At 45.2% G+C, this 12,303-nt stretch overlaps 2 protein-coding genes across 3 annotated transcripts in view; both read right to left on the reverse strand.

Annotated features, from left to right (window-relative positions):
* The window catches only part of LOC117773272 (spectrin beta chain, non-erythrocytic 1-like), a 750,817-nt gene that overhangs the window by 179,856 nt on the left and 558,658 nt on the right, over positions 1-12,303 (reverse strand). The window lies entirely within an intron of this gene.
* slc8a2b (solute carrier family 8 member 2b) overlaps positions 1-12,303 on the reverse strand; it is a 103,446-nt gene that overhangs the window by 5,233 nt on the left and 85,910 nt on the right. For both annotated transcript variants that reach the window (XM_034605055.1, XM_034605054.1), the window contains 7 exons: positions 11,780-12,166; positions 10,586-10,711; positions 10,137-10,332; positions 9,498-9,628; positions 5,552-5,925; positions 3,848-3,951; positions 2,240-2,257 (listed from right to left, as the gene is read on the reverse strand). In XM_034605055.1, the coding sequence (XP_034460946.1) occupies positions 2,240-2,257; positions 3,848-3,951; positions 5,552-5,925; positions 9,498-9,628; positions 10,137-10,332; positions 10,586-10,711; positions 11,780-12,166 (1,336 nt within the window). The remainder of the gene's footprint in view (positions 1-2,239; positions 2,258-3,847; positions 3,952-5,551; positions 5,926-9,497; positions 9,629-10,136; positions 10,333-10,585; positions 10,712-11,779; positions 12,167-12,303) is intronic.

Genomic DNA, 12,303 nt, shown 5'->3' on the forward strand with positions numbered 1-12,303 from the left:
CACGAGGAGCTTTGCTAACACTGTGTGTTCAGGTCTGATGTAAGTGGCATTTTAACAATTGTCGCTTTTGCTCGAGAGAAAGAGAAAAGGGAAATAAAGCTGTGTGTGTGTGTGTGTGTGTGTGTGTGTGTGTGTGTGTGTGTGTGTGTGTGTGTGTGTGTGTGTGATCACAGCCTTCCTCCCCCTCTTCAGATGCAGCACATGTCTAATTATGAAAAGACGAAGGGTAAAGCAGCACATTGAAAACCATCCCTGCAGGGCTCATTGACATTATTTCAAACTGTCACAAACAAACACACACATCCAGGCACGTGTGCACACACACACACACACGACTGCAGAACACTCAAATACGGTTTGACTCCAGCTTGAGGTCGTTCCTCCGAGCAGCGACTTCTTCCAGCCGTCTCCAGGGAGTGGCCTCTCCTCCGCCATGACAGGCGAGTGAGGTGAACGATGAAACCGCCTTGAGGACAGCGGGCGTCACCATGTGTCACCAGGGCTGCCGGGCCCCCCCCCCCCCCCTCTCACAGGCTCTGCTTCTAATGTCAGTCAGTTCAGATTAAAGCCGTGTGGCTGTTTTCACTCTGGTGGCTCCAAGTGTTTTTGATCTTTTGATGGGAAGTCGGTGACCTGTGGAAATAAACAAATCTGCTTCTTTGCTGGATTATCTCTAAAACCTGTTTCCCCGGGATCCTGCGCTCGGCTGCTGCTTTGTAGAGAAATGTTTCATTTTCCATTTGTGTGATTTGATTTGTCACAGGCTCAGAGGACTTCCTGTCCAGATCTAATCTGAGCAGGAACCAGTGGGTGGTCGGGGAGCAGCTTCTCTTCTGCATTCTCACATGAATAGACTCTTTTTATTTCTATATTTTGATATGGCTCCGACCAGTGAGACCACATTGAGAGGAGGTCGGGACGCCTGTGGCCACATTCTTCGCTCCACGACCCTCAAGAGGAGAAGCGCTGTAGATGATGGACCGAAGCTGACACCAGGTCTGAACAGCATCTAAAGCTCTCACCTCAGAATCAATGTTTAAGTTTTATTTAAATCAAAATAATATTAAAAACATGATGAAGTATGTTAAAGAACAGCAGCAGCAGCCTCCTGTTACAACCCACCTCATGTATTAGTCCTATGAAAGACGATAAACACGGTGATCTACCTGCATTAGCTCACACTGAACAGACCCAGTGTGTAGACTTATTGCTCAGCGCTGGGAGACGCACAGAGGCCAGTTCTGCTGTGATCCAGATATTAACAAAGACCCGTCTGGAACAGAGGCCAGAAGTGTGAGCCAGGCTTTGACAAAGTGGGACAGACGAACAATGTCCTGGCTGAGCAGGAGAGCCGAGCGGCTGCAGGACAAAGAAACTGAGGCATCTGTTCACGTTTACTGCAAAATCTGAAAAAATACACTTCTTTGTTATCAAATGTTGCTTCATCTGAAATTTAGATTTAAAGTTGTTTGTCTTTGTCGGGACTGAGCGTCCCTTCATGGTCGACCTGGATGAGACGGAGCACTTGTCTTTTTCTGCTGCTTTAATTTCATCTCTGTCCTGTGAGTCCACTTCCTGTCATTCTCATTTATGTCTGAGATTGTGATGTGACCCTGAGAGGAGCTGGTCACATCCTGCAGATCCACCCTGTCACACTTCATTTTAATCACCGTGTTCCCACAAGTCTGATGTGAAATCCACGGGCACAATGTGCTGTGGCCGAGAGAGCTCATCACACTGCAAATTAAGAAAACACACGCAAACAGAAAGGACTCGTGCAGATGAAGAAAACAAATATGAGACAACACACGCACTGGAAAAAGTCACAACACGTGTAGATACAGAAAGGTTCACTGCATTGTGAAGTTCCATCAGCACTGACGAGTAGCAGACCACATGTCGTCAAATTGATGAAATCTTTTTCTTAATTTGCCACATTAACATTGCGATTAGGAGCAAATGGTGAATGACAAATGGTTGGATTTATATTATTATACAATGGACCCCCCCCCCCCCACACACACTCTGGCTCCAAATTCACAAGATGGAAGTGTATCAGAGATATTTTGGCTTAATTTCTGGACAGTGGGAGGAAGTGGATGTGTCCACTTCTATGGAGCAAACCTTTAAATGATAAATGAACTGATAATACAGATAATAAAATGATTCAAGTTGCTGCAGCTCTACTCAGACTCTGTGACGGTGACTTGGAGCAGAAGGATCAATCAGATGTTCTTACCTTGGCTGAGCAGAAGAGCTGAAGAGAAAACAGAGGGAGGACAAGAAGTGAGAAAAGACACATTCAACACAATTAAACTTATCCAGTTTCTCTATATTAACAAATAGAGCTAAGAACCTGCAACAACACCAACACGTAGCTGTACGTGATGTATCTGTGTATCTCTGAGTGTAGTATGATGATGCAGTGGTAACTCAGCCTTGGTGGAGGTGTGTGCTACAGGGACTCTATTCGATGCTGCAGTGAAGGATAAACAGGAAATGACAGAGAGAGAGAATGGGACTGACACGCAGTAAATGGCGCCCCCTGGGACCGGCTGTTCAAGGTGTGTGTGTGTCCATGTGACTATTCAGCATCTGTCTAATTCCTCCACCTTACAGGCACTAGTGTGAGGCAACAACAGAGCGGCAGCGGCTTCTTCTCAGGCTCAACAAACAATCCTCTGTCTCTCTTCACCGCTCCACATCTCCCATCACACTGTGGGTTGCTGTGGTGACAGGTTGTAGATGAATGGATGGGTCCCTGAACAAGTGCACAGTTGTGTGTGTGTGTGTGTGTGTGTGTGTGTGTGCGTGTTGGTATGAAATAAGATGAAACTTTATTGATCTCTCTGGGTAAAGTGGGTCAGTGAAGCAAAGAAAAACAAAGCACAGAACAGATCAGAAAAGGAAAGAAAAGACTTTCACACAGAAGAAAATCTCTATAAATACAAAAAACAAATTAAAACAGATCAAAAATGAATTGGATCACAAGGATGAATTTAAATTAGCTTCTTAGCAGTTAGATCATTTATTTAAAGTAAATATGAACTAATAAGCCGTAAAATATGATAAAACCTCACTAACCATGTGAAGCAGGATGATTATCAAACAAAACTCTGGGATTAAAGTGAAATATTTGTTTATGAACTGAATTCATTTCTGAATTAGCTCTGGTTCCACAAGTCAGAATCATAGTAAAACTAAAACAATAAATGTGCTTCAACAACACATTTCTTTCCTGAAGAAGTTAAACATGAGCAGCAGCACCAGGTCTTTACTGTATGTTAAACATATACTGGCTTGTTTTCACACACACGTTTCTCCTTTGTCTCATTTGGACTGTGTGATGTTTTCTGACTGTTTGTGTTAATGACATTCTTTTGTTTCTTTAATCTCCTCCGTCATGATTGTAAATGTCAGAGCAGCTGACCTCACTGCGCCGCCGCCGCCGCTCGGTTTCTGTTTGTCTTCTCTGTAATGATTCCATCTGCAGCTTCGACTGTCAACAAAGTATTTACTCATTCAGACAAGAAAATGTGTTTATCAGAGCACTGTGTGTGTGTGTGTGTGTGTGTGTGTGTGTGTGTGTGTGTGTGTGTGTGTGTGTGTGTGTGTGTGTGTGTGTGTGTGTGTGTGTGTTTGGACCATTTTGAGCATAGACCTTACGAAGTGACTGAACTTTAACACACTGTCTCCGCTCAACACAAGTGAATTTCACAAAGACATGAGCTGCTCAAGCAGAAGCCGACTCATTGGGTGTGAGACACTGAGGACACTGAGGACATACACACACACACACAACGTGCACGCACACGCACACGCTATAATACACACTGTTTACACGTACCTGAAATTCCTCTCTTTAACCAGCGCGGCTCCTCCAACACAATGAAGAAGTTTTCATGTTTTTCATATTCTTCGTCATCAATTATCCTCACCTGGAACGTCTGACTGTACACACACACACACACACACACACACACACACGCACACACGCACACACACACACACACACACACACACACACACACACACACACGCACACACACACACAAAGAGAGAGGCAAAATTAGCAGATTTCTCTCAATCTTTTACAGTCAGACACCGTATGTGCTCATCTTCAGTGTGGAGGTGCTTTAGATAAGAAGTCAGGACATTGAATGTAACTCTAATTCATCTAACACACATTGTGGGACTGGGTTTGATTCCTATATGGGCAAATACAAGCAGTTCAGGAGCAACGTTATAGTTCGTTTGTGTCGACCTGAAGAACCAAAGCCCAACATTCATTATCTTTTATCTCTGTTTTTGGTCTCCACCACCTCCTGAGGAGACATCAGGCTCTGACGTTACTCAATGTCTCCACCTGCTGGTCTCTAACTGTGACTGTCCCTGTCGACAAAGTCTCTGACAGTGACGAGAAAAGGACCGGAGTGTTAAAAGTAAAGAAAGAAAAATTCCATCAGGACGTCGTACATTTGCGAAGCATGAGGAATGATGGCTCGGTGTTAGAGGAGAGGCTGAAGATGAAGTGACGATGACAAGACCTGTTAGTGTCTCCGAGGATCGCCGGAGTGAAATGTCAGCACCGAGAGCGGCTCAGCGAGAGCAGAGGAGAATCGACACTGACAACAGACAGAGAGGGAGAGAGGGATGAGAGGGAGGGGAAGTTAAAGATGGAGGGAGAGATATGGAGAAGAGGAAAGTGAAGGAGTGAAGTCAGGGACAGTGAAGGAAAGAACAGAGGAGGGAGGTTATGAAAATTGAAGGAGGTGAAGAAGGAAAGAGTGAGAACCGGAGTGATCAGGAGAGGATGAATCAACAAAACACCAACAACTTAAAAGAGCAGGTCATTTGCTGCTAACCCATCCACCTCAAAGAGCAGAACCGAGCTGGTGATGCTGGTGGAGACTGACAAATATAATACACAGAAACCTTGTGAGATCCATCCTCTCCTCCATCACTGTCTCTCTGAATTCTGTTTCAAAGAAGTTGTCAGTTCACATCAGCTCAGAACAGCTGGAATCAATATCACACATCCACAGTCTGACCCAGTTGGTTCAGGTGCTGCTGCACAGACAGAAAACCAGGCCTCACATAGAGGCCTCACATACACTATGTCCATCCATCTGTCCAGGGTTCACTTGGATTTGAGGACGTACCTGATAATTTAGTTGTGAATGTGAGATCTCAAGAATGTATAAATGTGTGAGGAATGATTCCATTTCACAAAACCTCACAAAATGAGCTCAAAGGGGATAAATATCTTAGTTGACGAAGGAAAAAAGCAGAATTGGGCCGTTTCACATTAATCGTGGTACTTGAAGTGCTCGTGCATCAGTTGGGCTTCCTGGTGTTTTCAGTTTTTGGATTCTTTCCCTCTCTCCGTCCCCTCTGCACCTTCCTGTCTTGGCTGATCTGTCTGTAATTTGGTTCCTGTGATTCTTACTCATTACAAAACACAGCTGCTCAGTAAGCACCAGGAGAAGATGTGAATAAGTGTCATTCAGTCTGTTTCTGGACAAATCCAAAGGTTTGACTTTGGACTCACGTGGTTTGGTCGTTGGAGAACTCCAGCTCTCCTCTGGCTTCCTCGAAGTCTTCTCCAGACTTGGCGGTCCCTGACTCGGAGTGGTACGGCAGGATGACTGTGCCACGGGCGCCAGAGTTGCGAGACACCGTCACCTCCATGGTGCCCACGCTCTCGCTCACCCGCACCATGCGCTCGCTGAACGTGAAGATGCCAGCGTGGTCGTCGTCCAGGATGGTCACCGTGGCGACCAGGGGCTCAAGCAAGCGAGCTTTCGGTGCGGCGCCCACTTCGTCGCTCTCAAACATCCCCTCGGCGTCGCCGACACGCAGATTCAGCAGGCGCACAAAGAAGTGTTCGTCCTCCTCGAATATGTCATCATCGATTATCCCGACCTGGAGACGCAGAGAGAGACAGAAGGGTTGTTTACTCCTGAAGGGTCAGAAGGTGAGTTTCATCAATACAGTGAGACAGCAGCTGTAAAAGGTCTTAAATATTTCTACCAGTTCCAAACTGAATCAATAACACACCACGAGACGTCCTGATACAGCAGAGAGGGTCTAGTTGTCCAGCTTCCAGTGACTAAGTGACTGAGAAGCTGAAGCACACCCGTCAAGTCCACTCCTGATTCAGTTGGTCCCCTCCAGCAGAATAATGAGCAAGGCATGTGTCTTTAAACATGAAATATGAATTTTGCGTTTTCCGCCTCAACATCAGCTTCATTCTTACTCCACAGATCTTCTCCTGTTTGACATCTTCATCTCTAAACAGCACATGTGACACAGAGGAAGTGAGAGGGGAGTCAACGGGTGAAATGAAGATGTGACTGGGTCAAAGTTCTCATCTCAGATTATGAATTATACAAATCTCTGCATTTCATTTATTTTGAAGAATAATTTTCAGCAAAGAAACGCTGCAGCTCTGGAGGTGGAAAACATCCCAGACTGCAGGTTAATGTCTTTCTCTGAATCTAAAGTGAACTTACATCAAGCCTGGTCTGGAAGCTTGAGCATGGTGTGCATGTGTGTGCATGTGTGTGCATGTGTGTGCATGTGTGTGCATGTGCGTGCATGTGCGTGTCTGTGCGTGTGTGTGCGTGTGTGTGTGTGTGTGTGTGTGTGTGTGTGTGTGTGTGTGTGTGTGTGTGTGTGTGTGTGTGTGTCTGTGCTGCAGACTGACAGCCGGCCATCTTCTCCCTCAGCAGACGAATAAACAGAGGCTCCAGTCACCATCTCGGTGATTGTTTTGATCCGATCATGCCATCGTGCATTAACCGACAGATGGCCGGTTCGACTGCTGCTGAAATCCAATGAGCCCGACCCACTTCCTGCCATGTGTCCAGACGTCCCCGTGTCCAGACGTCCCCGTGTCCAGGAGGGAGTCACAACACAGAGGTGAGGGTGAGTACATTTTACCTTAAACCTGCCAAACTACAGCCAACTGCAATCTGAAGAGGGACGCATCAGACTGTGATACGTCTGGAAGTCGAGGCTTTCATGATGTATTCCTAATCATAATGAATAAAGGAATGAAATGACTACGACTTGTTCAGGGAGGAAGCAGGTTAACAGGCTTCCTTTAATCCAGTGAAACAACAGTAAGTCTCCTGCATCCCGGTGTCAGCAGCGAGCCGGAGGATTGTATAATTGACTCTCTCTTGTCTCTGCGGCTGATCGGGTCAATGTGGCCACTTGAGATGCAGCTCAGACCGTCGCTGCATCAGCAGACAGTTCATTCAATTCTCACTTCAAGCACAACGTTCCCTGCGTCGCGGCCTCGAGGAAGAAAAGTTCCTGTTCACTCTGATGCATTAAATGTATTCAACCATTTGACGAGTATTCATTATTTGACATTTACAGCTGAGCAATTAATACTGATAAAGAAAAGAGCTGACTTATAAATGAGATATGCTAATGAGAGACTATCTTTTTCTGTCTGTCTATAAAGATGGACGATATATATATAAGAAGCTAAATCATCTTGACCGCCCCAAACCCTGGCTCCTCCATGTAAACAGATGGGACACGGACATAAACAATCCAAGTACACATCACACTGAAGTATGTTCACGTGTTCATTTTTTGGATAACGCCTCAATAAACAATTTATAACGAGATTTTCACCTCACTAATTTATGAAAATCGTCATGATTGACAGCTGAGACTGAGACTTGTGACTGGTTAAGTGTAGGTGTGGGCGGAGCCCTGCTGCCATGGTTCCACTCATCAATCACATGACGTCAAAAGCACAAGATGGCGGCACCTCTAACAAGAGGTTTTGTCTTTGGGAGAAGTAGATGCGTTGATTTACACTCTGTGGTTTTCACACATGTTCTATGTTTAAAGATCTATTATTATCTACATTCATATTTCTAGACGTGAATAACTGCTCTGTTACCTTCTGATGAGACGATACAAACAATGCAACATTAGATTCATTCTGCGACTCGAGAGAACCACTGCCTCCGACTCTCCACCACCACAAAGCTTTCAGATGTCCTGTCAGCGGCGTCCCTTTGTTAAATCAGCGGCGCCTGTGAAGGCTGCGTGACGGTTACACACTGGAGATGATGCTGCGCTGAGAGTAGACGTCTGGCAGGCGAGTGAGACGTGGGAGTTTAATTGGTTTTATTTCTGGCACAGCAATCGATGAAACCCACTGGTGTGCGGTCGGAACGGATGACACTGACCCTTGTAAAATTACTCATTCATCGTCTCTCCATCCATTCCTTCATGTTGATTTATACAGTTTTCTTCTCCACGCTTCTTATGTGCGACTCCTCGATCACACGAGTCTCCACTTATCAAACTCTGGATCTGAGGAGAGACTTCCCGGCCTCCGAGGTCTCGACCTTTTAATTCCTAGTGCACTGAGCAAAGTAGATTCAGGCCTCTGTCCATCAGTAGCAAAATCTGTACATCTTGTAAAGTTAAGTTTTCATTTGTCACAAAGACATTGAACTTTTAACTGATCCAGATGAACTGCTGCTCATTTGGATCATGATCTAACATTCTACCTTCTTTTCAGATTTCAGTATTTTGTTTTAAATATGTGTTAGTATATCATATCATATGTTTCATTGAATTGTTTAATATTAGAAGTACCGGATGGCTTTTGATTAGTGCAGAATGAAAGTTGCATAACGTTGCATCATTTACAAAGATTACAGTATTTAAGCTATTTTCAAATAATCATGTATTAAACTAGTTTTTTCGAAATTGTAATGGATTTAATGAATTGTTATTCTTTTGAAATGAATGAATTAAAGGACAAATCACGTTTAAGAAAACCAACAAATCCAAGTTTTCTTCTACTTGTAGTTTTTCACTTCAGACGTTCAGGAACAGCTCGTAACACACAAGTGAATCTTTCACGTTTAAAAGACCAGAGGGGCCTTTCAGGAATTAGCTGCTAACTCAGTAGCAACAGAAATTAGCAGCAGGAGGTTCAGTTTTTATCTGTTTGTTTGTCTGCAGAATTACACAAGAACCACTCAACCAATGTCCTTCATTACACTGGGTGAACTGATGTGTTTAACGTGCTGAGATAAGGAGTCATCTCTGAGGGACCTTTCAGGGTTTCTGTCCTCTCTCTGTTCCTCCTGCTGCGACTCTCATTCATTATCTCTTCACCTCCTCTTTCCCTTCACTTTGATTTACTCCGATATCCTTCACTGATTCTGCAGCCACACAGCAGGTTATACAGAAGCAGCATGTTAAGCAGCTCCATGAAGTGAAACCTGTCTCAGCCCAGATCTCCTCCTCAACCAGATTTTGGTATTAAAAAAGATTCACCCACAGGCATCGTTAAGTCTCATCTCATCTCCAAAATGCAGAATGAATCTTTTAATAGTCAAACCCAGCTGAGGGGGGGTTCAGGGACCAGCTCCTGGTTGATCTGCTTCTTCCTTTAGTTTACCACAGTGTTTAAACTGCTCCTCCTCATCTTCCTCCTCATCTTCACTCACCTTGATGTCTTTGCGAGTCTCTCCCGGTTTGAACACCAACGTCCCTTCGCTGTAATCGTAATCTGAGCCGGCGTTGGCTGAACCATCTTCAGTCCTGTAGTCTACGTAGAAGGTGTTCTCTCCCAGACCGCCTGAACCCCGGAGACAGAGCAGAACAACGCTGGGCACGGCTCAGGACTGTATTCTGTTACACTAATGTACGAGAGAAACACTGATACGTTTGTTATTCCCTGAGAATAAAATCACACATTTACAAAATAATGATGTTTTCTCTTGTCAAGGAACCAAAGTACTTCACTGTTCAGGTTTAGATCAACCTCATCAAACCTCAGACACCAAAACCTCATCACCATCATCGTTACATTATAAACACAAAGCCGTGAATTGACGAAATATTAAAGCTTCACTATGTAACTTTTACTGAGCAACAGCGCCCCCTGCAGTGTGTCGAGCTCTGACTGTGTCGTCCCACTGAACTAAACTGAGCTGTGGATATTACCCATGATCCCCGGCTTCCTGAACCAGAAGAGCATGTTTGACTGAATAACCTGACTTTTCATTTTCAAACTACAGCAACGTCACTAAGTGCAATGCTCATTCTGTGATTGATGTGAACTCATGTTGTATTTGTGTCTGTACCTAGGCAGACGACAGCCAGTGTCAGGACGCCACAGTTCTCCATGCACTGACTGTGGGCGCTCTCAAACGAGATGCGGCTGCAGATCCCCAGGTCGTTGTCCTCCGGGGCCTCCTCGTCCACCACAGCTGTGCGGCGAGCGTTGTCGGCCGCGTGCCTCTTCAGGACGTTACCGGCTCCGATCATCATGCGCGTCGCCTTGAGGGACACAGAGGAGAGTAGAACTTCACATTAGTTATCAGGGAACCTTTCACACCTTTCAACTAACTAACTAACTAACTAGCTACGCTGAGACTAAACTGAAAAGTCTGAAACAAACGAGGCTGGTGTGAGTCCTTAAACGACTCCAGGTCTGTGTGTGTGTGTGTGTGTGTGTGTGTGTGTGTGTGTGTGTGTGTGTGTGTGTGTGTGTGTGTGTGTGTGTGTGTGTGTGTGTGTGCGTGTGTGTTACCTGTATGCGGTAGAAGGCCCTGCTCTTCTGTTGGTGCAGCAGTGCGTAGTAGTTGGCCAGCTCCACCAACTGGTCCAGCTCTTTGTCGGGATATTTCTGCTTCAGCTCCTTCAGGATACGAATCACCTGCAGGAGAGAGAGACACGATCAGACAGCTCACACGGCTGTACGCACACAAACACCCACTGTACGCACACACACACCCACTGCACGCACACAAACACCCACTGCACGCACACACACACCCACTGCAGCAGTATCAACATTCACTGCACCACCAGTCCCTGCAGCAGTTTGTGCTTCAGCTTCAAGCCTCACTTCATAAAATCCTCCAACCCTCAAATACACTTCCTGTTCGCAAATGACTTCCAAGCGTTATATTATTATTCATATAAAAATATATCTCTGCAGCTTAACAGGCAGAAAATGAAGTTGAAACATGAAAACTTTTCTCATTGTAATTACACAGGATCATAGTTATTACACTGGTTGATGTGAAATTCCACTTATTTGAATCTACAGCACACGTGTCAATCAAAAACTTAATTTTCTCTCACATCACTTCTCTTTAAAACGTCTGGTGTTGAATACAAATCCATGTTCTGCACAAACCAGTGAATGTTTCTGGGTTCATATAAGTGGGAGAATCACGAGGAGGATTATTTACCTGTCGTGTCTGACTGAAGTTTGCTGAACTGTGAGAAAAGTATAATCTGGATCATGCGTCTAAAGCACATTTAAAACACTGAGCTTCTGCCTTTTACCTTGTGATTGCTGAGACAGAAAATATAACTTATCACAGTTCATATAAAGTTCATAACTTCATATCTCAATGTTACAAAGTGCTGTGCAGTGTTTCTCCATGTGATCTGTCACTCAAACCAGCCTGGACTGTCTAAAGTGAGAAGTGACAGGGGACTGCAAAACATCATTTTGATCATTTTGTCATTTTTATTATTCATCTTTTGTTTTTGGAAATCTTTCCTAAAATAACACAATTACTTAAATTGTTTTTATAATTGTTGACAGATAACACACATTTAAATTACAGTGTATTCAGGTTTCACTTTGACTGAAAAAACCCCAGTGAGGTTGAGATGAGGCCAAACCCCCGAAAACCTATAGTAATGGATTTATAAATTAAAAAAAAGTGGTTTCCTCTCCAACATGACTCCCTCCCTCTCCTCCTCTCACCTCTTTGCGGCTCTCGTCCAGCTCCTTGCTGCTCTCTGCATTGACCACCATGCTGCTGGAGTTGGGCAGGTTGCCCCCAGCTCCCGTTGCCATGGCTGCGGCACCAACGTTATTGGCCGCAGCGCCTCCCGCGCCGTCCTGAGTTCCCCCGCAGTTTTCTGCAGGGACCACGGTGCCCCCTCTCGGCGGGAACTTGCCGTCTATGATCATCTCCATGCCGCCCTTGCTGGGTGTCAGGTCTCCTTCGGTCTCCACGACGATGCCGTGGCGCTTGTCGGCGCGGTAACGCTTGCCCATGTACTTGTAGAAGAGCAGGCGGCGGTCAGCGATCCAAGCCAGGAGGACACACACTGGGAAGTAGAGCAGGGTCACGAGGGCCTCCCACACCTAAAACACACACACACACATTCTCACAATCATGTTTGAATGAAGATCGTGGTAAAAACATCACTTCCTCCTGAGTTGGACGCACTCTGGGGGATTTAGAAAAGATGAAGCCACAGTTTGAAGTGAATTTGCCCAAA

This window comes from Hippoglossus hippoglossus, chromosome 13 (genome assembly GCF_009819705.1).
Source record: "Hippoglossus hippoglossus isolate fHipHip1 chromosome 13, fHipHip1.pri, whole genome shotgun sequence".
Lineage (NCBI taxonomy): Eukaryota > Metazoa > Chordata > Actinopteri > Pleuronectiformes > Pleuronectidae > Hippoglossus > Hippoglossus hippoglossus.